Here is a 24,920-nt window from a genome sequence, read left to right as displayed (position 1 = left end):
AGTTCAGCTTATGGACCACCACCTAGTTGGATTTGTACTTCTGAAAACTGAAATCAAACTGAGAATTCAGTAGAGATGTGCCGATCAGGTTTTTTCCTGCCGATCACAAATACCGATAACATAATTATTACTTTTTTATTATATTTTTAATTATAAGCACTACCGGTTACATCATGTAGAAAAAGAAACCTTGAATTCACCTCAATTTAGACAAAAACTTGTTTTTAATAACTTTTTCCAAGAAAGAAACAAAACAGGCATTTTGCAAATTGTACTGCTATTGGTAATACTATCTTTAACAGACTGAAAACATATGAAGAATCTGAAGAGGCTAAATCAGTGTTTCTCAACCCTGGTCCTCACCGCCCCCCTGCTCTGCATGTTTTAGATGTGCCTCTATTCCAGAACAGCTGATTAAAATGATTGCATGACCATCAAGTACTGCAGAAGCTTGTTAATCACCCAGAGATACAATTCAGGTGTGTGGCAGTTAGGGAAATACCTAAAACATGCAGGACAGGGGGGAGGTGAGGACCAGGGTGGAGAAACACTGGGCTAAATTATGCAAAAAGTCAAAATAAAACCTCTCAACATTGCCAAAAAATTCAATTATAAAATTTTACATTCAAAGGCAAATACAGGTTCCATTACAATAAACAATCCTGAGTTACTGAATGAACACTTCCTGATAGCATGGCGGCTAGCTGATTACTGCTAGTTCTGAGTGGCTGTTTCTGACTGAGCAGAGTAATTATGCAGAACAGGGAGGAGGCAGAGGAAGTCAATTATTTTTTCAGAGATTATCTGCCTCATGTTAGGTCAGCTAAAGTTTTAATACGTATGTAAAATGTATTTTTTAAGTTAGATGCTGCAGCTTTAAACTAGGGCTGTTGTAAACGATTATTTTAGTAATCGAGTAATCTATAGATTTTTCTTACGATTAATCGAGTAATCGGATAAAAACAATTCTGAAATAAAATATTGGTAAATCTTCCATAACACCAGTGTTACTATCGGATATCAACATCAGTCTATTTTTTTCCACATTTGAGTTTCCCTACCAGTTACTTTTTTGTAGACCGGGGGAGCAATACGGAATATTTACAGCTCCTCCGTTCAGAAACTCATCTACCAGCCATGTTCCGCCTCCCGTTTGTTCAGACCGGGATGATATAAGTTTATTGTGCGGTTCGTCCGTAAAGCTGCTCTTACCCTGTAAGCATCAACCCTCAGCCGCCCGCCGTGTTCAGTCTCTCCGCTCACCTGTATAAATCCTCCTCAGCTTCTTCCCGCCGTTCAACCAGCAGCTCCGGAGCAGAAAGGCTGCCGAACTCCCGGCATCGCGCCGGTCATTTTAAGGATGTTTATTGGTCCCACAAAAACGATGAAAACCCGGAATTATCACCAATCAGTAAAATCCCCGCGGGCCGAACTTGAAGATTGGACGTTATGCCGCTAACACGCAGCTTCCGTCAACAACTCAGAGGCGTAAGTCAGAGCTCCACGCAACGCAAATAATGTTCCGGCTGAAACACAGTGCTCTAAATGATAAAACATAAATTAACAAAGCTTCGAGGCAGGTCAATTTTCCTCGAGGAATTTTAATAATCAAGGTACTCTAATCACTCGAGGAATCGTTTCAGCCCTACTTTAAACAGAGGTTCGGTGTGAGAGTCACTACCAGGTGGAGCAGAAGCGGTGCTCAGTCTGTGAAATATTACTACCTGTAGCGCGTAGCAGCGGTTCAACAGCGAGACTTAAATAATTTTGCGGGTTATTTGTTTAGCTTTATGACCGTCATGCTAATCGAGGTGAGTGTGGCTGTGCGCTGCATTACCTATCTGATCGCTCCATATGTCTTTTTTACTGCAATGAGCCTCGATGTAGCCAAACTCCGTCAAGTATGGCATTGTTTTTATTTGTCGTGTTGATGCATTTTGACGTGCTTCACCCCACGTGCTTCAATTTTCCGCCGCAACACGCAAATTTTCCCATTCACTCAGTGCGTTATAGTTCCACATCGCTTAGGATTTGTTGCTGCATGCTTGTGCAGTGTGAAAGAAAGAGGAGACCAGCTTCACAGGCAGGCTGCGAAATCAGAAGCAGGTGATTGGTTTATGTGATCGGCAACAAGAGACCGTGATCGGCAATCACCGATCATACACTTTTTCACGGAAAGCAGCGATTATGATCGGTGGCCGATCGATCGGCACACCTCTAGAATTCAGCCAACTTGAAGAAAGGTTGACTGCTTCCATCTCCCACAGCTGCAAGCACATCTTGAGCAGGTCCTGCCCATATCAAGTATGCTTGGTATTTGTAAAGGCTCACCACATGTGTCACTAAGGTCAATGAAGTTCCGGCAAAAATCAGCACAAATACAGGCTAAGGGGTCAGAGGTCAAATGTGCATGATCACACTTGATACTTCATAAGAAAAATATTGCTTAACCTTACAGAAATACTGATACTTCCATACAAGAGACATCTCTAGGTTTCTATTCCTAATCCCTAATGCAGTGGTTCTTAACCTTTTTTGAGGTACCAAACCCACCAGTTTCATATGCGCATTCACTGAACCCTTCTCTAGTGATAAATAAAATATGACTCCCGCCCCCGAAATTCCAAGACATTGGGGTGACCCAACTAGAGTCTAGTTCGGTCACCCCAAGATCACCAAGTCTTCTTAAAAGGTAGAGTCTCTGAGAACAGTTCTTCAAAATATTGTCAGTGTTTTCAGCAAAGTTGAGCTGACTGTCCAGGAACGACCCAATGTATTTAAAATTTGCCAGTTTCAACAGGTTGGCCATCGAGAGAAACTGGAACCACTTTAAGGTCTTGTTTAGATCATTTAATTAGCTCTACATTCTTAAGAGAATGAAACATTAATAATAAATAAAGACTGCAGTATTCTGATTTAGTAATGTAATTATATTGTGTTACCACCCCCACGCCACTAGAGGCAGTAGCAACCCCGAAAAGATGAGACTAAGGACTACACCGAAAGCTACAGAATTTGGTAAAAGCTGAGCTTTGCTGAAGACACAAGTGCTGAGAGTGGAACTCCTTCAATCAGTGCTCCTCCGCAGCACTGATTGGCTAAGCAATGTAACGTGATCCTCTGCAGCAAGTGATGGCAAAGCGGGGCGCGTCATCACGACTTTACACAAGTGTGTCTTTACCTCCGTGGTAGAGGCTCCAGGGGAACCCCTGAGACCGACTCATCGAACCCCTAGGGTTCGATCGAACCCAGGTTAAGAACCACTGCCCTAATGGGTCCAAGTTATTGTCTGGTGCTTTACATCCCAAGTAGTGCCCAAGCTCATTTCTCATTTCATAGATGAACATGTACTTAGAGCTTTAATAAGACTGAACGCTGCCAATGCCTTTAAAGAGTCACAGATTTTATTGTGTGAACATGCACTTATGTCATCTTCTATCAGTCATTCACTACAGTCTGACCTATTTTGACATGTTTTTCTCCATACTTCTTATGCGGCATTCAGGTCCAGCCCAAGCCTCCATGGGGCCCTATGCAAAATTTGGTTTTGGGGCCCTCTAGTTCTACTAACAATGTGAACTTGCTGCAATTAGCAGTCTGATTATTAGATTATTCACACACCTGCTATAAACTTATTGCATCTCTGGCTGTTTACGTTGTATACATATATAATATAGGATAAATTTATTGGCCAACTGATTTATTGACCAGTTCATTTCTGGGTGCCGATTTCCTTAATTTTGGGGAATCATGATAGGCCGATACTTACACGCGAAGTCCATCTTATCACCTGATCTTATCTTCGACAGCAAAGGTTTATAAATCAGCCCCTGTCCTCTTCTGCTCTCAGGGCTTAAAGTAAAAAAAAAAATCCTGAGCCTGAAACCTAGTTATGATAAAAATTTACTATAGCGTTGCTATTGACACAGTTTAATAAAAAGTGTCTTTGAATAGTGCAACAATTGCTTCTAACAATACAATTAACAAGCTAAAAACTCAAACTTAAATAAGACTTCAGTACATTTCAACTCAAAATAAAATGTAAAATGTCTGTGCTCTAAAGGTTTGCCTTACAGGCAAAAATCCCTCAATATTATACAAGAGTCCTTTCAGTCAATGTTTTAGCAAGTAATTTAGAACATGCAACATTACCAACTAGATCAGTGTTTCTCAACCTTTTTCAGCCCAGCACCCCCCTAGCTTTTATCCAGGTCCCTCACCGCTCCCCAACAAAGAATTTGTAGGCTAGAATAGAAGAAGAGCTGTCATCGATTTAACCGCCGAACCGAACGCATGCGCTTCTTTTCTACAAACCGTTTTACAGTCATTGGTCAAGAACACGGGAGCTAGAATTCTGATTGGCAGACATCTTTGTCTATTATCTATTATCTACAGTTTAGTTGAGGGGGGCCGTTGGTGCAAAGCTCGCTTTGCTTGAAAGTCTGGCCCCCAGACGGAGCTCTTTACGCCTAAGTTTCAAACGTCTGACTAAATAAATCTTCCTTATTTTAATTGTAAGTAGTTCTTTAAATGTCCTGTGAGATGATATACTTACCCATGTATCCATAACCACCGTAACATTCAATATCCAGCAAGTTATTTTCGCAATTTACTATCTATTTAACGAGTGCTCTCTGGATTAATTACACTCTCTGCAGCTGCAGCTGTGAAGTTGCCGTATTAACCCGATATTTGCTGGAAAGTGCAACGTCTCCCCTTTCAGAAATCGTTGGAATTTTTCAGATAGCGCTACGTGTGGCGGAATTACGGTACTGCAAATTTAGATGCGTCGCCTCCGGTCTAGAAGGGTCCGGGAGACTAAAGTTTGGTTTGGCCAAAAGCCGGAAATCCGGCCACCGGCCAGAACTCTTTAAGCCCTGTGCTCTGCAGTGAGAGGTTTGACTGACAGACCGGCTCACCAGGTCAGGTCTGCACGCTTGCAGTTAACAATATTCACCCCACCGTTGCCAACTCCATGACTTTCTTGATATATTTAGCAACATTTCAGACAAAAAAAATTATATCAGAAAAAATCAAAATCGGCAGGTCAGGCTTTTTAAAGATCGGTAACCAGGGATCGGCCAGAAAACAGCAATTGGTGCAACCCTACACACATATTCATTACACTCTTTGATTAAATTAATTTCTCTTAAGCATAACTAAAATAACCTAAAAAATTGTTTTTACCAGATGAATCTTTCTCCCCTGAGAAATGTCTTCAAATGATTTTAACAGACGTTTCACATAACTTAGAAGTTAATGTAAAAATAATGTTTGTTTTAGCCACAAAATGATTATGCTCAGCAGCAAACAACATATCTCCAACTACAGCATAAAGCGATGTAGAAGCTATGTAGCCTGACGTAAAAACATTTTGCTAGACAATGTCAAACATTGAGAAATTTTAATTATTATCAAACGTTTTGAAGCCAAAAATTCCTCAAAATTATACAGAGCCAAGCAGGAGAATCAACTCATTTAAAGTTAAAACTCAGACAGTTTCACACAAATATAAAGACCCTAGCATAATTGTTTGGCTGTTGAACTGGACCGTGTTCCAGGTCGCTATCAAGCTAATTTTCTATTAGCAGCTTTACTAATCTTTACATTACATTACCAGTGCACATTAAAACAAACCTTTATGTTGGCTTTTTTCTATTCTTCATCTTTCTTTTCTCTCTTCCTGAAGGATAAGTCCTTTTTTGAGACATTGTTTTACTTACTTAACTTCTACCGAATTAGACGGTGGATGTTTGGATGCGCTCTGCACGTGCACAGCAGCTCATCATGCCAGCGGGGGGGCCCAAGAGCTTTTTTTTTTCTTTTTATCAATAAAATAATAATTTCTACATACATTATAAAATATATATTATTGTAAAAACAAATCATCTCGTGATGAAATTGTGTGTTTTTGATATTATAATGATATAGAAATTATTACTAAAGAAAAAATAAATAAAAATCAGCTCCAGTGAGGGGGGCCCCTTAGTGACCCTGAGGCCCTAAGCGGTTGCTTAGTATGCTTATGCCTTGGGCCGGCCCTGGCGGCCATCCAGAACTTGCATAAACTCTCTGCCCTTTGATATGATTAGATCCCTACTTCACACAACCCATGTGCATCTCCAGTCATTTCAGTTCAAAGAGTCATGCTCCTTTTGAATGAGAAGTATGCACAACACAAACCATAATCAACCAGAGGGTTCAATTTATTTCCTGATTTTAAGTGGTAGGCAGGAGCTTTATGACCCATGTGCAACATGTTTAATATTGATGGTGAATCAGTGTTCCTGCTTTACGTCATTGATTATTATCATTAGGGCTTTATGATCTCAGGTGGAGCCCACTAAACTGGCCAGATATGTAGACCATGAAACTTGATTTGAAACTTTGTACTAAATAGTACTTCCAAGTGGTCCTATGTAATTGTGATGTTGCACACTTCCTACATTATTCGGAACAAAGTTCAGTGACATGAACTACAGTCTATAGGACACATTTTGTATAGACTGCATCTCCATTGCGATAGGCATTGTTATTGTTTTATTGCCCAGCCCTATTCAACTGAATCTTTACAAACCTTACACATGCTGCCAGGGTTCTATGAGGTGATAAGATAATTTATCCTGGCAACCATAGTTATTTGGTCTGATTCCAAATGAACTCCTGTGAACTTTAACTGATGTGGTGAAGCTTTTGAGGTTTTTGCAGTTTCTCTGAGGCTCACTTTGCTGATCTTGGGATGAAAAAAAGGAGGCTGTACAATGAAGAATGTGTCACGCTGCAGTGAGAAGTTTACTTCGAGGCAATAAAACAAAATCAACAAATTTCAAACATACAGTATGTAAAAATCCTCTTGATGAGTTTTCAATCTTCATTCTCACATTCCTTTTCATAGAGAAGATTGATGGGCTGTGAGGACTCCATATACCTTGCTGGGTTCATGTAAAAGCCCAATATGGGAGAAATAGTAAACAGTGGTACAGATTTGGGGTTTCTGGCATCGAAGGACAACCGCTGCTCGTGCAAAGATGGCATTCTGCATGGCCTTCTCAGCCACATCCATGATCGTCAACCCTAAGTTTTAATTAAATGAGTAGACTTCAAACGGGACGGAAACTCCAAGGACCCAAAAATGAGGGGCAAAAATAGGCCTTCTGAGATGCACCCCCTCTGAAATTTGCATCTGAGTGGAGGAGGAAAACAAACAGACCTATCCAAAACAAAGACATTACTGCTTGAAAGCCTGTCATTATGCTGAGCATAGTCAGAAAAGGCCACATGGCCAAGCCTGCCTGCTTTACTAAATTGATCCCAGATGAAGGGGTTGTCCTGCACTCAGTGTCCTCATTATGTGGGCAACAGAGAGCACGGAAGACAAATGGTAAACAGAAGGGGGCATCGCTGGCGTAGAGGTAGAGAGAGCACCCCCATAAATAAAGGTTATTGTCGGGATTCAATCTCAAGGTCGATTCCTGACATTGAGATCTTTACAACTTGTCTTCCCAACTTCTCTCTCAGCCCTTTTAACTGTCTAATTACTGTCAACAAATTAGTGACAACAAAATAGGAAGTGGGGGTCTTTCCAGTTTCCATTTGGAAGGAGGGTATTGCACAGCAATGATTTTCTCCAAACAACAATTGAAAATTAGGTAAAACACGTTTCAAAAGGCTAATATTAACTCAAACTGAATGAAAAGCATGGATAAGAAAATACTGATAACGCATAAACCCCATGTTTAGTTTGCTGTTTTGTCTGAAAATATTTGCAAAAACAATTTAACTTTTCAATTGATTGTCTGTAGGGTGGAATATGAGTTTCTAATTACCGTCAGATTATATGACATAAGGGTAAGATTCTTTAGTACCACAACTTTGTTTACACAAAACTCTGAAGCAAAAGTGCATAACATTTTGCTTCAGAGCAAAATGTTATGCTCTGAAGCAAAACAGAGCTTCAGAGCTTGCAAAACAACCTCCCATCTCTTGGAGATTCTTTTTCAAACAGCATGTCTGAAATCTTCTGAACATGTTTAGAGCGAGTGGCAAAAATCATTGTGAAAGAGAGATGTTAAATCATCAATCTGAGATTCAAAATTTTGTAATTATTCTGTTGCCAGTCTGTGAAGACTCTTAAAATATTAGGAGGATAAAAATTTTAAAGTTATCATAGAATAGAAGCCAATTAATTCAAGCTAAAACTGCTGTAATCTTCCTTCAGTTCAGGAAAGAAGATGTGCCAGTGGATACAATGCATGAAGACTTTCAGGAATGAAGGAAAATGTGCCTTTCTCAGACAGTCACCTCGGAAACCTTTTATTAAGGCTCTTTAGGGTCATATCTCCCAGAATATTATGTGTCCACACTTTTCCAATCTTCCAAGTGCTATAATGCATTAGTGTAACATAAAAGATCTTAGTTGATTTTTCTTTGCTTCCTGAAAATATTAAGTAGATCTAAAAGTAAAGAGATAAAGATACATCTTTGTACTTACAGAGATCTATTTGTTTCTCTAGTTATCTTGCACAGCAGTGTGTAAGGTTCAAAGCCAATTACAAACAAGCCAGCCCCAGCAAAGAGGAGACCCAAAAAGAGCAGACAAGAGTCCAAAATATGCATGAAGAGCACAAGTGATCTGAAAGCACGCATGTGCACAGCTGGCTGCAGTCCATCTAGTAAAGAATAAATGACTGCTTGACATAATATGAAGGACAGTTGTGGTAGCATGGAGGTGAAGTCATAAGGTCCCCACCTTCCTCACCTAGAAACCGCCACGGACTCTCAAAAAGGCATTATTACCCCTTAAACTTTGACTGTTTCATTTTAAACTCAAGCTTCAATGTATGGAATCAAATAGCCTGTTTCCCAATTTAATAAGAGTGTATCCAGCTTTTCTGTGAACACCCCAGAGGCTTGATAGATGACTTTGGGGAAAAGTATCATAATGATAACCAAAAACCCAGCAGATCATGCAGCAGGCTGTGGACAATTTGAGGAACTTAATCCTGAACACATTATCTGCACCTTTAAAAATGAAGAAGACAGCAGCAACATTCATTCATTCATTTTTTCTGGAACTCTGGTTGGAAGACGGCTGGAGTTAAACACCTAACACTTTAAGGACACTTGGTAGAAACTGCAAATGACACCTCCAGCAGGATAATGACCCAAGAGGTCTAGACATAGCTCTGGGGTGGCAGACGAGTATGTGCTGTTATTCGCCCTATTTTTAGCTCAGGTGCAAAGATCAGAGATAGGGAAATGGATAGATTTATTTGTGCATGTTGTTCAGTTTGTGCAGGGTATCCATAGTGTGCCCTTCCATGTTGTGTGTACAGTATGTATGTGTGTGTGTGTGGGAGGACTAATGTTGTGCTGCGGTTAGAGTGACGAGGGGGGTTCAAAGGCACCCAGTCATTCGCCAGGGATGAAGAATCTTGCGGAATTTGTTTGCAGGAAGAGGAAAAGCAACAACAAGGATAGACCAAATGCACAAATGCTATATTTGTTAGAGAAAATATTTTGGGCAGAAAAACAAATGCATACAGAAGCTGTAAAAAAGAATGGGCATGGAAAAACAAATAATCGTTCAAGGTATGAAATAGAGATCTCATCCCTTTAGTAATGTAAGGTGAGAACTAAGTTAGGACCTTTAAAGTAATATTTGAATCTGTGACAGCTGACAAGATAAGGGAATTGAGTGGAAAGTCTTTCTGGAAATCAGTTTTACAAGTTCTTGGAGCTGTTGGATAGAAGGACTTCTTGATACACAGGAGGTAAAACACATAAGTCATCTGTCTACTACTGTCATCAGGATCTGACTCATCATGGAGAACGTTTTCTTTTTGTTTTTTTACATTTGTTCAGAGAGGGGAGAGTTACACAGTGTGCACTTTGCAATATTTGAATTGTAGTTCGCACATGATCTCTGAAACTTTATCTCCCATTTCCTCAACTGTCAGTCCACCTTCTGTCCAGACTCCCTGACAGAAATTAGTGGGGTAGATTACACTTAAATCTCTGATGTGTTCTAACATCTATCACGTCTCAACATCTGTTCTAAGAGCCGTTCTAACCCGGCTTCAGAGGCGCTTGTTTGAACTGTTTGTAGGATTAGCAGGATCAATTCTACTGTAAACCAGTCATGTATAAATTGCTTTGATTCAGGCTTATTAGCAGTGTGAACAAAAAAAAAAAAATCTTGAGTCAGCAGATGCAGGCTTAGCATTCCAAGTCATAAAAGATGACAAATAAAAAACACAAAGAGATTAAGGTGGGGGTTTTATCTCAAAAGTTTTACAGAGTGTCTAAACTTTGTCAACTGTACAGTAGTTTGTGTTTCTACACTAAAAGTTACTGGAAAGACAATCTAAACCAGCTGATATAGTAAGACTTTTTACCAGTCTTAAGAATTGTCTTCACCTGCAGCATACTCGTTTAATGACTCAAGCAATTGCAGATAGAGACGCAACAATTAGATTTATGTGGCAGATTTAGAATTTAGCAGAAATAACTTATAGTAAGCTATACAGCCTTCCTGTTATGTGCTAAAAATCTCACTTTGCACTAACTAAATAAACTACAGACATGTCTCACATCTGATTATCTTGCAGAGTTGGTTCTATAAGAATCTACAGTAGTCACTTGCACACTCACACCTCTCCAAATGAACCGGATTTCTAAGCAAGCAAACTAGAGTTTGATTAAGCGGATCAAACAGGGCTGGTGTGAATGCACCCCCAGTATGTCAAAAAAGAGAGAAAATCTCTGCATCTCTGAGTTTTCTATAATTAATAGCAGGTTGAACTTGCATATGGGAGTTTGCAAAAATGTGAACGGTCAGAGTTTTGAGTATCAGGCTGGTCGATCACAATTCACAGCTGATCAAAATGAAGTTTTCTCAACTCATTGCACTAGCTGATTTTTTTCTTTCTTTTTTTTTGATCTCTAATTGTAAATGCACTTGATCTTAAAATGAGACTGGAATTGTACACATTAAAATTGTTCCTATCTTGTAGGAGCAGTGTTTAAATTTTAGTCTCCTTTAAATAAATTTTATTTCATTTGAGCTCAACATTACTGCTAGGTAAACTATTCATTATGATGCCAAATTCTACCATTGAGATAATGGTCATAAAATCAGAGTCAGAATCATTTGTTTTAATTACCAAAACTATAATTACAATAGCACTGCTTGGCCAGATGTTGTTTGCTTGTTTAAGACATACCTTATAACATGCATTAAAGGTATTTGCATGTTAAACTGCACAGTCTTTCTTGAACACCACTAGCCCTTTAAGGCTATTGCTAGTGTGTTTATCCCTCACGCGCAGTCCACGCCCACCTACTGGGTGTGGACTCCCCGGTCTGTATAAATAACAATCAGACCGGACAAACGGCTCCCTCTTTTTCTTCAGCCTAAGATTGTATAATAGAAAATTTCATCTTTAGCCTTGTTTCATCTTTGATGGAGCTGATGATACTTTTTTTTTTTTTTTACCATTTATTTACTGATTATATCTGCTGTGTTTTTGTATTTATGCAAGATGTGTTTTCCATTAAAGAAGTTTCCAGATAATAGATGTTTCTGCAGCTGTAATAGTATAAGAGACCTGAAGACATCCTGGGTAAAATGTCTAATAATTGTCTTAAAGGACTGACGTGTGAAATGTAGTTTGTACCCTTGTTTGAACCCTGCATCCATGAGTAACTGACAAAGAATTTGAAGTTTCTCCTGTTCTCTTTCCTGCCATAAAACATCCCCTCCAAGAGGTGAGGGATAGTTCATGAGGTGGGGGTAAGGATTGTCTTCTGGTCCGTCTAGCAATAGAGATAAGATCAGACTTTGGGTGGGTTTTTTCCTTGCTGTGACTATATAATGATGTGATGTGTGTTGTTCAGGGCACTTCTCCTGACTGCGTTCAGTGAGATGGGTCTTCAAACGCTTTTGCCTTTGAATAAAGAAACTTAGAGACAAAAATTTATTTTTCTCTTATTAATGAAACAGATTCTCATAAATGAAATTTCCATAACAATAGCACTGTCTTGAGAGAGAAGATGTTTTCTAGCAGTACCATCTGTTTGTGCCCGTCTTGTCAGACAGGGTACATCATGTCCTTTGATGGGCACCGGATCTTCGAGAGATGTCTGGGCCCCCAAGCACGCCAACCTTGCCCTGAAGCCTCAGCCCTCTTCCCGTTCCTGTGCTCTCCTCCCACTAGAGGAGAAGAGGCGGAGCCTAGCCTTTATCAAGGCTGGCGCTAGGCGGGGCGATGGGCCCAAATATATTGAAACAAGTTTGTCAGTCTGCTCACTCCTGATTTACAGACTTAGACGTGAGTTTTTAGCATGTAAATGTCACAATGGATCATTCGACTCATGTAATTTTCACAGTTTCCTTGTAATTCCACTCAAAATAAACTTTTAAAAACATTCTGCTGTGTAGCTACCAGATGAAAGCCAGGTGATACAATCTGTCAGTTCTGGTTTCGGAGACCACGGAGAGCCGTAGATAAATACAAAAGTGCCAAAATGCAACAAGTGAAACTCACCAAAGTTTGTTCATACTGCAAGGCTCGCTGGTCCGAACCGTCCCCCGCCATGGCTCTGCTCCGTATCTCACCCAGCGACTAGATGGAGGGATTTTTGGCTTGGAAGTGACAAGAAACCCGGTCAGAGACGTCTCTCCGCGCGCTGGCTGGTTAAAGCAGACTGATGTCTGTCTGAAGTGTCCGTACAGCAGTTCACTAGGTGAACTATGACTTTACGCTGCGTCTCTGTTATTTTCTTCATTTTATACCTTTAGTTCCCAGCAAGAAACACATGCGAGGCGGGACTTGAGTGTGGAGTGAAGCCCAGCCTCCTTCCATTTGACAGTCCAAATTGTTCCTTTCTTTTTCCAGAACCTTAAAAGTATTAAGGTATCAATGTCATTTACAGCATTGACCATCTCAGTATTGGTCTCCCTTTTCCTGACAAAACAATCCTGACTGAAACCATCAGGATTCTACAGAATATAGAGAAAATTTTATTAAGGCAAAAATAATGGTAAAGGATATCAGTGGTGATACATGCCTATTTTCTCCTTTCTCTTTCTTTGACCTCTTTTAATACACAGCTCTCTTTGCAGATCAAAAACTCTCCACAAGAGATACAGGATGCTCTGACCAGTTGACATCACAGTTTCACCCTTGTCAAATTCACTTTGAGAACAATATGTTTACTTTTCTCATAATTTTATGATATAAAAAAATATATATTTATTTTTGTGTCAGAATGGGTTGTATGTCAAATGTACAGATTAAAAAAAATCAAATGTACATTTAGTTGAATAAGATTAATTTGTAAATATAAATTTACCCTAAAGCATAGAGTGTCTCCCAAAAGGAACATTTCTTTGCTGTATATTCCCAAGAACTGTTCCTCTGGGTACATAAATAAAACCTTTATTTACTATGTCTGTACAGCTCACACCCATGTGAGTACAATCATTACTCAAAGATTTATTCTAAGTATAAAATCTGTTTCTAGTGAATCCTCTGTAGTTTGGATGAATAAGTGGAAAATTGTTCAAAGTATTTGATGTCAAAAGATGAGATTTTAACGTCAGGTCAGTTGAGCAAAAGATAGCTCTTTCTGAAGTTCAACTTGCGGTTGACTGAATTTGTCCTGAGATGCTTGATATAAAGAAACTGAAGTGTTTGATGTTCTGAGGCAGTGATGTGAAGGAAATATGGGAAAATCTATTCATAGCTGTCAACAGGAGGTTCACCTTAACACAAAAGAACAAAATCACTCCGGTTTTATAGATTGTTAAAAAATGCGTGTGTTCTTGTGTTAATGATTAGACTGACTGCTTTGTGCAACGCATGTTTGAAAGTGACAGCGTTTGTGGCTTAAAGTCCTTAAGAAATCAATCATGTAATGTTTAAACGCTTGCATGCCATCTCGCTGCCACAAGTTCACCAACATGTGGTCAAATAATTTCAAGAAAGTCGATCTTATTGAGATTTTACATCTGGCCTTAACTTAAAAATGCAATATTGCTTTTATCAAATAAAAAGCTTTTTGTATGGATAATGTTGCTGTTGTGGCTGTTGTTTTTATGTTTTTAGATTTAGTTGCTGAACTTTAAACCCAGGTAATCAATGTGTAAAGACACTGAGGCGGTAAGCATCCTCTGTAACGTCAAAAAATCTGTGTAGTGTTATACTAGGCATTTCATTGGAATAACAACACTCTGTTAGAGCAGCTGTTTCAAAGTTAAACAAGGATTCCAAGAATCTACTAATTTACAGTGGAAAGTGGCTGGAGGTATGTGAAAAAAAACAAATACTCAGCCTTTGTTACTGATGGCCATTTTCCATCAGTAACTGATGGAAAATGGCCAACAAGCCATTTTCCATTAGTTACTCAGATCGGGGTCATGGTGGCTACATGGAAAACTGATTTCAGTCATTTTTAAAATTCTGACCATTGTTTTAAAATGCACTCCTGCACAGTGGCGCAGTTGGTAGAGCTGTTGCCTTGCAGCAAGAAGGTTCTGGGTTCCATTTCCGGCCCAGGTCTTTCTGCATGGTGTTTGCATGTTCTCCATGCAGAAAGAAATGCATGGGTTTTCTCCGGGTACTCCAGTTTCCTCCTACAGTCCAAAAACATGACTGTCAGGTTAATTGGCATCTCCAAATTGTCCCCAGTGTGTGTGTCTGTGTGCATGGTTGTTTGTCCTGTCTCTGTGTTAGTTTCTTATTTTTTTCCTGTTTGTCTTTAGTTCAGTCCTTTCTCAGTGGTTCTAGTTTATTATGTTTATTTCCTTTATCTTGTTACTCTTAGTTACTCTACTTTAATTATGTTTCCTGTATTTAGTTTTGTTGCACTGTTAGATTAATTTCCCAGTCACCTGTGCCACTTTCTCTCTCCCTCTCCTCAGTCTGCCTTCTGCTCTCTCTCCTCACACCTGCAATCAGTTAGCTAATCAGCCCTGGTCCATTTTTCCAGCATTCTCTAATTGATTGATGGTTAAAAAGTTGAATTTAAGAGCCGAAAGAGAGGAAGACAAAGATAAAGAAATAAGACTATCTTGGACTTCTGGAAGTCGGCGTCAAGGAAATGCTCAAGATGATATTGGGAAATCCCGTGGATTGGTGAAAGAACTTTGGGCAAAGATTATGGCAGGTAGACACAGCTGTGCTGTGAATGGACCAGAGTGGGAAAATAGTATAGATAATGAGTGATGGAGATGAATAAAGTTTCTTTCTTTCTTTCTATCTATCTATCTATCTATCTATCTATCTATCTATCTATCTATCTATCTATCTATCTATCTATCTATCTATCTATCTATCTATCTATCTATCTATCTATCTATCTATCTATCTATCTATCTATCTATCTATCTATCTATCTATCTATCTATCTATCTATCTATCTATCTATCTATCTATCTATCTATCTGAGCAGTGAAAGGATGAGTCCAAAAATAGGAAATTATTCGGCGTTGGCAGTTGTAGGAAAGAGGGGAATAGTGGTGAAAAATTAGGATGAGTCTGAAGAAATGGAGGGGGAAGTAAGGGAGTTCAAAGTAATTGTTAGAGTTAACGAGGAGAAGGCATTGCAAATGCTCAGTCCAGTTAAACTATCCACGATTCTGGAGAATCAGGTGGGGGACATTACTAATGCAAAAGTTCTAAGAGATGGAAACTTAATGATATGTTGTAATACAGAAGAACAAAAAGACAGAGCGTGTAGGATGAAAGAAGTAGGAAAGTATAAAGTGACAAGCGTGAGTCTGGTACAAGAAGGAAGTAAATGGAGGAAGGGAGTGATTTGGGGTATCCTGATTGAGGTTTCAATTGAGGAAATAAAATCAAATATCAGAGGAGGAAAAGTTAAAGATGTAAGAAGCCTTCAGACCTTTAAAAATGGAGAGATAATGAACAGTGAAAGGGTTTTGATAGTTTGATGAAGAAAGACTTCCAGAGAGAGTCTATGTAGGATATTTGGCCTACAATGTAAGAGAGTATGTCCCACGACCGATTAGATGCTTTAAATGTCAAAAATTTGGCCATGCAGCGCAGACATGTAAAGGAAAGAGAAGATGTACATGATGTGGAGAGGATCATGATTATGAACAGTGCAATGAGAGCAAGCAGCCAAAATGTTGTAATTGCGGTACCAGCCACAGTGTGTCATATGGGGTTTGTGAAGTTATGAAGAGGGAGGTGCAGGTACAACTAGTCAGAATAAGCAACAAACTATCCTATGGAGAGGCTGTTAAAATGGTAAAGCAAAGAACAGATGCTGGGGTGGAAAACAGGATGAATACAGGGCTAAACCAAACAAAAGAAAATAAAGTGTATGTGGATTTAAAAAAGCTAGTGATATTTATTTCAGGGGTTATAAATGCAACAATGGAAATTGAGTCAAAAACAGAAAGAATTCAATTAATAGTGAAAGCGGCAGCAAATCATCTTAACATTAATGAATTAACATGGGAGGAAGTGAAGAATGACCTCAGTGCCCTATCCTCATGAATAGGATAGTCATACTTTGGTCTTGATTCCTCAATGGAATGCAAAAAGCTTAATATCAAATGGACAGGAATTAAAGCATTTTATTGATAAATTAGAAGAAGCTCCAGAGGTTATTTGTATACAAGAAACTTGGTTAAAACCCCAATAAGACTTTAGAATCTTAAATTATTCTACTATTAGATTTGATCGGATTGAAGGTAATGGTGGGGGATGTGCCATTTTCATTAGGGAGGGGTTGCTGTTTAGAGTGGTTACGAGAGGAAAAGAAGATGAGTTTGTAATTGTGGAGATTTGGATAAATGCAGATCAATTTATTATAATAAATTATTACAATCCATGTGAAAGATTAGAGCTGGATAAATTAAAAGAAATTCAGGGACAAAATAGTTATTTGGTGTGCAGATTTTAATGCCCATAGCAATTTATGGGGAGGACAGGGAACAAATACAAATGGAGATATAATAGAACAGCTGTTGGAAGGTAATCAATTAGTGTGTATGAATGATGGGAGGAGAACAAAAATAGATGTGCACAGGGACACCGCCAGGAATCTTGGGCCCTGTGACAAAAAATGTAATTGGGGCCCCCCCTGCGCAACTACTGTTACAGTTTCTCCAGTCTATCTCCATATTTGTTAAAGTTGTCACAATGTTGTGACAGTTTGCTATGAGACAGATAATCTGTGAAAAAAAATCAATCTCCTTCACCTCCTCTCTGAACTACTATTGTTACCTAAAGTAATGTGCCGTTCTGACCAAAAACAACCAATCAGAACCAGAAGGAGGGTCTTAGTGTTGTTAATCAAGCTCATTCACTCACTGCTAAATGTGCTAATGGTGGAGAAACAACTTATTGTGACAGGAAAACTGTTAATCTGCTGTCATTGGTGGCTATGTTAACTAAACTGAGCATTCACAGTTTGAATCTGCATAGCTCTGGGCTATGATAGCACAGAGCTAGGAGGAGGGAGGATGAGCAGCCACATGAGATTGTGATTGATAGCACTAAAACCCACCTTCTGTCTCTAATTGGTTGTTTCTAGATAGCACTGGGAGAAGACAGAGGAAATAATTTTTTTCACAAATTATCTCTCATGCCATACTGTCACAACACAATGACAGTTTCAACAAATATGTAAAAAAAAAAATTATTTTTTTATAAAGGTTACACACTGAAGCTTTAATTTCACTTAGGAGAGGACGGGTGGCAACATATAACTTGTAATTTAGATGCAAGCCAAGGTAAAACTGTGTGGACTGGCTGCAGTCCAGACAGGAGGCTGTTTTTTTATTATTATTTTATAAACATTGTTCGAATTTCTGTCAGCAACAAATATAGTGTTTTTGTTGTGTAACTGTAAAAAGAGCAAAGACACAGAGAAATCCCTATGGAGTCCCTGGAATGATGCTAACTAGGTTGTTATTGAACACAGTGTTGCTCACCTTTTTCACTGGGACAGGGGGAGGAAAGGGGTTTATGCTGGTATGGTGGTTGGAGCTTCTGCTGACTGACTCATCTGGTAAGTGTGGTAAAAGGTACAGGGACAAGTTAAATATATAAATATCTTGGTATATCTTTTCCTTAATTCATTAAATGCTATGGAGGAAAACAGTAGTCTGTAGCTAAGCTAACTATGCTAAATGGTTGATAATCTCACACAGTCTCCTCACCTCTCTTGGAGAAAAACTGTTACAAATTCATACTCTTGTTTTGTTTGTTTTTTTGTTAAAACTTCATTATTTTTCTAGGCAGAATAGTCACAGTTGTTCTTGTCTTGTACTGACCGTCAAGTACGCCAAGCAGGAACGAACCATTTCATGCAGATCCAGAGGGGTGTTTAGTACAAATATGGATATGTGCTTTTTGGTCTGGGAGGGGTAACATTTAATTTTTACTGCTAAAAACAATTTTATAAAACACAATAACAGTAATTGACAGGTCCCCGATTTTTTTTTAATTTCTGTAAAAATAAATAAATAAATAAATAAATAAATAAATATATATATATATATATATATATATATATATATATATTTTTTTTTTTTTTTTTTTTTCCTATGTCTTTCTGTTCAGACACAAAGCTAAACTGACAGAACAAACGCATCTGGAGGTGTCAGCTCCATCTGATTCACATGGATGATTTGCTGCTGACCGTCTCTGCAGCTTCTGCACTCCCTTCTGTGAGGACAGATGAACAGCTGGGTGCTCCTCTAGCAAGTCATGATAAAAAAATAAAAACAATAATGTGCCACTTGCTGCAGCGCTCCATGTGACACTTCAACAGAACACAGTGTGAGGATGTTAGAGTCTTGCTGTTGGTTCACTATTGTTGGCTCACTGTTAATTATGTCATTATACTGCAGTTACCAGTGATTATGCAGAGTGGGTTTAAAAAGCCTATGGAAGGAAGTGTTTCACGTTTTATGATTTCTCATTTTCAGTATTTTTAATCTTGTACAAAGATGTTTTTTTGTTTTTCTTCTAAATAGATATTGAATTTGTTAATTAGCTGTTTATGTTTGATATTTCACTAGTTTCAAGTTTTTTTCCCCCTAATTCTTAATTATTTTCCCTAATTTCTTAAGAAATACCTGAAAACAATAAAACGTCACCTCTCACTACACAGACTAACTCTAGATCAGCTTTTCTACATGTTTTAGATACGTCTGTTCCAGAACACCTGATTCAATGGCTGCAGGACTTTTTTCTTTCTTCTTCCTTTCCTTTAAGTTTTGTCCTCTAGATATTTCTGCTCTTTCTTTCCCTACAACACTGCCTACTGCTTCAGCATTTTATTCCCTTGAGTCATTACAGTTTGTGCCATACACTTTCTATTTTCAAATGATGGATTAAACAAAACCCAGCCCTGTTTTAAACTTTTTCACAGCTTCCTCCCCGGCCAGTCTGCTGTGTTCTTTGGTCTTCATCATGTTTGTTTATTAATGTTCTCTAACAAACCTCTGAGGCCTTTTACAGAGCAGCTCCATTTATACAGAGGATGAATTAGACCCAAGTGAACTTTATTTACTATCAGCTTGATTTCTGAAGCTAATTGGTCCCAGAAGATGTTGTTCAGAGGCAATAATAAGAGGTCAAAACATAAATGTGCACCTCACTTTTAAGATGTATAAAAATATTACCTTGTGTTAGTCTATGACTTAAAATGCCAAGAAAATGGGAAAAAAAGTAAGAACTATGAATACTTTTGCAATTATTTACTTACTGTGGATCTGCATGTGTTGCTGCACCAGAGGTGACTGAGTGAGAATCCTTGGTCAGGATTCCTAGCTCCACATGCTAAATTGCTGCCATATGACTCATGGTTTTGTATTTAAGGAGAATTTCTGACTCAAGCATCAAAGTGACGGACAGTGAGAGTCTTGAGCAACATTCTGCGGAGGGTGAGTGCATTACCTATGATAGAAATAAGGTTTCGAGTAAAGTAGGAAGGCTTTAAATAATGTCAGTTCTGATGTAGCAAAGCTATTTTGATATAGAAATCAAGCATCGTCAGCTCACCATCAGTATCCATGTATTTTGAGTAAAACTAGATATGGAGAACTGTAGTGGCGATTGTTTACCAAGCCAAACATTCAATAAAAGTTTCATCAAGCCACTACTGAGGGAATGGGGTCAAGTTTCTGTACACAGTCAAAAGAAGGTTCGATGTCCAAACTTGTTGTTTGTTCTGGATGATTTATTTTCCCACTTCAGCCAGCAATTACAGAGTTCAAACTTTTCTTTGTTCTTTCTGCTACCTCTCTTACTCTGGTAAAACCCATAGACCCCAAAACAAGGACGTAAATCCCTTTTCATTATTGGGGGGGGAAGCGCAATTTTGGGGGGTTCAGCAAAGTTACAGTAAAATGTAATGTAAAATGTGGTTTAATATTTTTTGTGTGTGTGTTCAAGCTACACCATCGAAAATGTCTAGCAAGTAGCGATGAATAAAAACAATGTCAAACTAAGATTCAAATGTTGATCATATATGAGTTTGGTTCTGAGTCACTGATCTAATCTCTGCTACACCTTTACAAAAATGTGAGGTTCTGACTAAAAACAAGTTTTAATAAGTAACTCCACTTAATAAAATTCCTCAGAAATACTGATTTATTGCAGTGGTTCTCAATACAAGTTATGTGTTATTTAAATTATAACTTAAGTTGCATTAAACTTTTATTTTAGTGTAAGTTTGCGACCCAAGAGAAAAACAGACTGGAGCCGGCAGTGGTAGAGTACTCAATACTTTTCTTTTTTCTTCAGTTCAGTTCAGTTCAGTATACAGCGTGGCATTTCAAGTCACAAACAAGAAGAGCAAGAATCTCCTTTTCACCTGAACCATCTAGCTTTTAAATGATTGGCTCCCACCAGGACTAATTGGAGGGGTGGAGACATTCACATTTTCAGACAGAAACAAACAAACATTTGCACTAAACTATTCCTAAACAATGTCTACAGTTACAATTAACTCAAACAAAAACTATCTGGGCCCAAACAAAATTCAAAATGCATCTCTCCTCCCTCTCAGAAAATGGATTTTCCCAATGAGGCTGATTGGTATCACCAGGTCCTTGTCAGCACTGCTCATGGGCGCGCTTCCATGGCAACACATGACCAGGTGACCTCAAAGAGAGAAGAGGATTAAAACAAGTAAATAAATCAAAGTACTTCCCAAAACAATACATTTACACAAATAAATTAGAATTTATAAAACACAAAAAACAGCACCTGTTAGGGAGGGGGCAAATCCCTCACACTTCCCTCCCCTTCAGGAGACTCGCTGTGTCCACAGCGAGACAAGAAGTCTGCATTAAGCTGGACTTCTGCTGAAGGTTGTATCGGAAGGTTTTTGGTCCCCGTCTTGCAGCCAGGAAGTTTTCAACCAGTTCTGCTGCTTCTTGTGCCGATGCTGGGCTCCTCTCTTTGACCCATACTCTCAGCTCTGGTGACAGAATTATAGAACTGCTCCAGGATCAGGATCTCCCCAATCTCATCCTTTCTTCTCTTCTGAGGCTGTATCCACTTCAAGTAAAGGTCTTTCAGACGGTTGTAGAACTCTCGGGGGGTTTCATTCACACGGACCTCTGGCTCTCTAAAGCGTTGTCGGTACACTTCTTCATTAATTTCATACTTTGTCAAGATGGCTGCTTTTACTTCACCATAGTCACAGGAATCCTCTGCAGCCATAGCCACATACGCTGCTCGGGCTCTGCCGGTGAGATGAGGTACCAACCTTACTGCCCAGTCCCTCTCAGGCCATTGGTATGCCATTGCTAACCTTTCAAAGGTTGTCAGATACTGTTCAATGTCCTCTCCCTCCTCAAACTTTGGAATATCAGATTGAGTCCAGACTCTTTGTTTTGGCTCGCCTCTAGATTTATGCCGAGAAGCTGGCTCTAAATCATCTTCTGAAGAGGAGCCTGAATGAGAACAAATTTCAGTTTTCTGCTTCTTCTCCAAGTCATCTCTCAGATTGTTAACTTCAACCTGCATCTGGTGCCATCTCCTTTCTTGCTTATCCTCTTCTTTATCCCATCTGTCAACAAAGTCACTCTGGAACTGAAGACATTTTTCCAGCATGGCAGCAATGTTCTTCATGTCCACAGATGCTGTTTCATCACTGAACTGCCAAGTCTGCTGACCTGTAGCTCCATCCTGCTCTGCTTCCTCCACTGGAGCCGATTCTGCAGCTTTAGAGCCTTTTGTCTGCTGCTTTGGACCCATAATTAGCAGTTATCTGCACATCAGCGTCGCATCCCACTTCTGACACCAAGTGTAAGTTTGCGACCCAAGAGAAAAACAGACTGGAGCCGGCAGTGGTAGAGTACTCAATACTTTTCTTTTTTCTTCAGTTCAGTTCAGTTCAGTATACAGCGTGGCATTTCAAGTCACAAACAAGAAGAGCAAGAATCTCCTTTTCACCTGAACCATCTAGCTTTTAAATGATTGGCTCCCACCAGGACTAATTGGAGGGGTGGAGACATTCACATTTTCAGACAGAAACAAACAAACATTTGCACTAAACTATTCCTAAACAATGTCTACAGTTACAATTAACTCAAACAAAAACTATCTGGGCCCAAACAAAATTCAAAATGCATCTCTCCTCCCTCTCAGAAAATGGATTTTCCCAATGAGGCTGATTGGTATCACCAGGTCCTTGTCAGCACTGCTCATGGGCGCGCTTCCATGGCAACACATGACCAGGTGACCTCAAAGAGAGAAGAGGATTAAAACAAGTAAATAAATCAAAGTACTTCCCAAAACAATACATTTACACAAATAAATTAGAATTTATAAAACACAAAAAACAGCACCTGTTAGGGAGGGGGCAAATCCCTCACATTTAGTTTTTTTGTTTTGTTTTTTTTTCATGTCCTGGTTGGCTGAGAACCTATAAATGTGTAGAAATTGAATATTTGGAAAGTATCATAACTTAAACTTAAAGGTCAGCACCAGAGTTTTCTAGAAAAATATTCAGATTTTATTTTGTGGTTTTAAAGGCTCTACGTTGAAGAAGATAAGAAATAAAGGCATACTTTATTTTTGTTTTACTGTCAGCTGCAGTAGCCCCTCTGCTCTCGGCCTCCTCTCCCATACAGAGCTGTCAGCTAGTGGTAACTCTCAGCCGCTCCAGTTTCAAATTCTTCTTATCAAAGTAAGAGTTAGAGAGCTAAATATAATTGAAATATTGACTACTTTCAACAGAAAAAGGAGCTAAGTCTATGAAAGCAAAGTTAGCTAGTTTTGATATCCAAGGCATAAGAAGGCAGTTTATCAGTTTACCAAAGTAATGAAATAACTGTGGACAGATTTTTATTGTCAATTGTCAATTCCTATCGAGCAGTGAAAGTAAATAAAACGTGTTGCATGTCTTTTAGAACCATTGTTCTAACAATAGTGGGGGGGGGTGGGACTTTTTAATTAAAAATGAATTATGTTTTTTCTTAGAGGAATGGCAGATTTACTTCGTTCTTTGTTTCTATTGCCTTTTTATATTGATATTGTTTAAATACAAGGGTTTCTTTCATGATTTCTTTGGGGGGGACAATTCTAGACTTTTCCAAGATTGGGGGGGATCCGTGCCCTGCGACAGACTGCTGACCTGTCCAGGGTGACCCCGCCTCTCGCCCGGTACGCTAGCTGGAGATAGGCACCAGCAACCCTCCCGACCCCACTGAGGGACAAGGGTGTAAGAAAATGGATGGATGGATGGATGGGGGGGATCCGGATCCCCTCCGGGATTTACGCCTATCCCCCAAACCCAAATGCCTTCTGGTCCTTCACCAGGCCTCTTCACTTATAGAAAGTGGACTGACCCACATTTCTTCCTGTCTTACTTAGAAAATAAATAAGAAAAATAATAAAACAAAAAATAAATAAAATCAACAATTTAATATACTGCAAATAAACTCTAAGTAATACAAAAAATAGATATTTAAGAATAAACTAACAAAATTTAAAAGGATAAAGAAATAAAGAATAAATGGCTCCAACACTCCGGCCCCTAACTGTGAATACTGTCACAATTACTTTTAAAAGGAAAAGGAGCAATTCCCTCAAACATGTCCTGAATTCCTCAGGGTGAGGCTTCCAGTAGCAAAAGAAGTTTGGTCACAGGTCTTTCCAAAACACTGGTCTTTGTTTTGTAATCGCAAAACAAAGACCAGTTTGTTTTGCACAGTCTACAGCCAAGATGCTGTAGACTGTGCCCTGCAGGCAATGGAGAAGTACAACATAGAGAAGGATATCGCTGCCTATGTTAAAAAGGAGTTTGACAAGAAATACAGTCCGACATGGCACTGCATCGTTGCCAGGAACTTTGGCAGTTATGTGATGCACAGAACTAAACATTTCATTTACTTTTAAATGAAATGTTGAGATCTGTGGAGAACTCAACAAGCCTTTGGCATCCCGGTTTACACTCAAGACTTTGGTCATCATCCATGATCCTCTTGGAGCTGTAGTGTCTGCAATTAAGACATCTCCAGGAATAAGACATCTTTTAGTTCTTGTCCATTTTTGTCTTTCCTGCATCGGAGGTAAGTACTCAGAAAGCCAACTTTTCCAGAACAGCTCTACCATGTATTGTACTTGTTTTCACCTTTTCCTGAGATAAGGATCTTTTTGGTTGAACAGTCCTGGTGGCAAAACTGGTTTGTTTTTCAGCAACAACAAATAGTTGGGTGTGAGTGCCTCAAGATCATCCGAGTCATCTGAAACCTTGGTAATGGGTCTGTCGTTTAATAAGGCTTCAACTTCACAAAAGATTGTTTGAAGTCCTTCATCGTCCAAAACTTTTTCTTTAAGAACTGAGACTAAAATACTTCTCATGGAACGAATCAGACGCTCCCAAACCCCACCTTGGTGAGAGGCTGCAGGGATGTTTCA

General features: G+C 39.1%; 1 protein-coding gene across 3 annotated transcripts in view; it reads right to left on the bottom strand.

Annotated features, from left to right (window-relative positions):
- The window catches only part of LOC103475184 (chloride channel protein 2), a 104,288-nt gene extending 91,513 nt beyond the window's left edge, over nucleotides 1-12,775 (bottom strand). Inside the window, exon 1 of one of the 3 annotated variants that reach the window (XM_081614548.1) lies at nucleotides 12,549-12,775. In XM_081614548.1, the coding sequence (XP_081470674.1) occupies nucleotides 12,549-12,599 (51 nt within the window). In that variant the 5' untranslated portion in view covers nucleotides 12,600-12,775. Of the gene's footprint in view, nucleotides 1-4,555; nucleotides 4,650-5,637; nucleotides 5,791-12,548 lie in introns of those variants that run through there. The other 2 variants (XM_081614550.1, XM_081614549.1) reach the window with 2 other exon arrangements.
- Nucleotides 12,776-24,920: the final 12,145 nt, after the last annotated feature.

This window comes from Poecilia reticulata, chromosome 13 (assembly GCF_904066995.2).
Source record: "Poecilia reticulata chromosome 13, P_reticulata-male-v2, whole genome shotgun sequence".
Taxonomy (NCBI): domain Eukaryota; kingdom Metazoa; phylum Chordata; class Actinopteri; order Cyprinodontiformes; family Poeciliidae; genus Poecilia; species Poecilia reticulata.
Note: the sequence above shows the minus strand (reverse complement) of the source record. Positions and strands in the feature narration are given on the sequence as shown.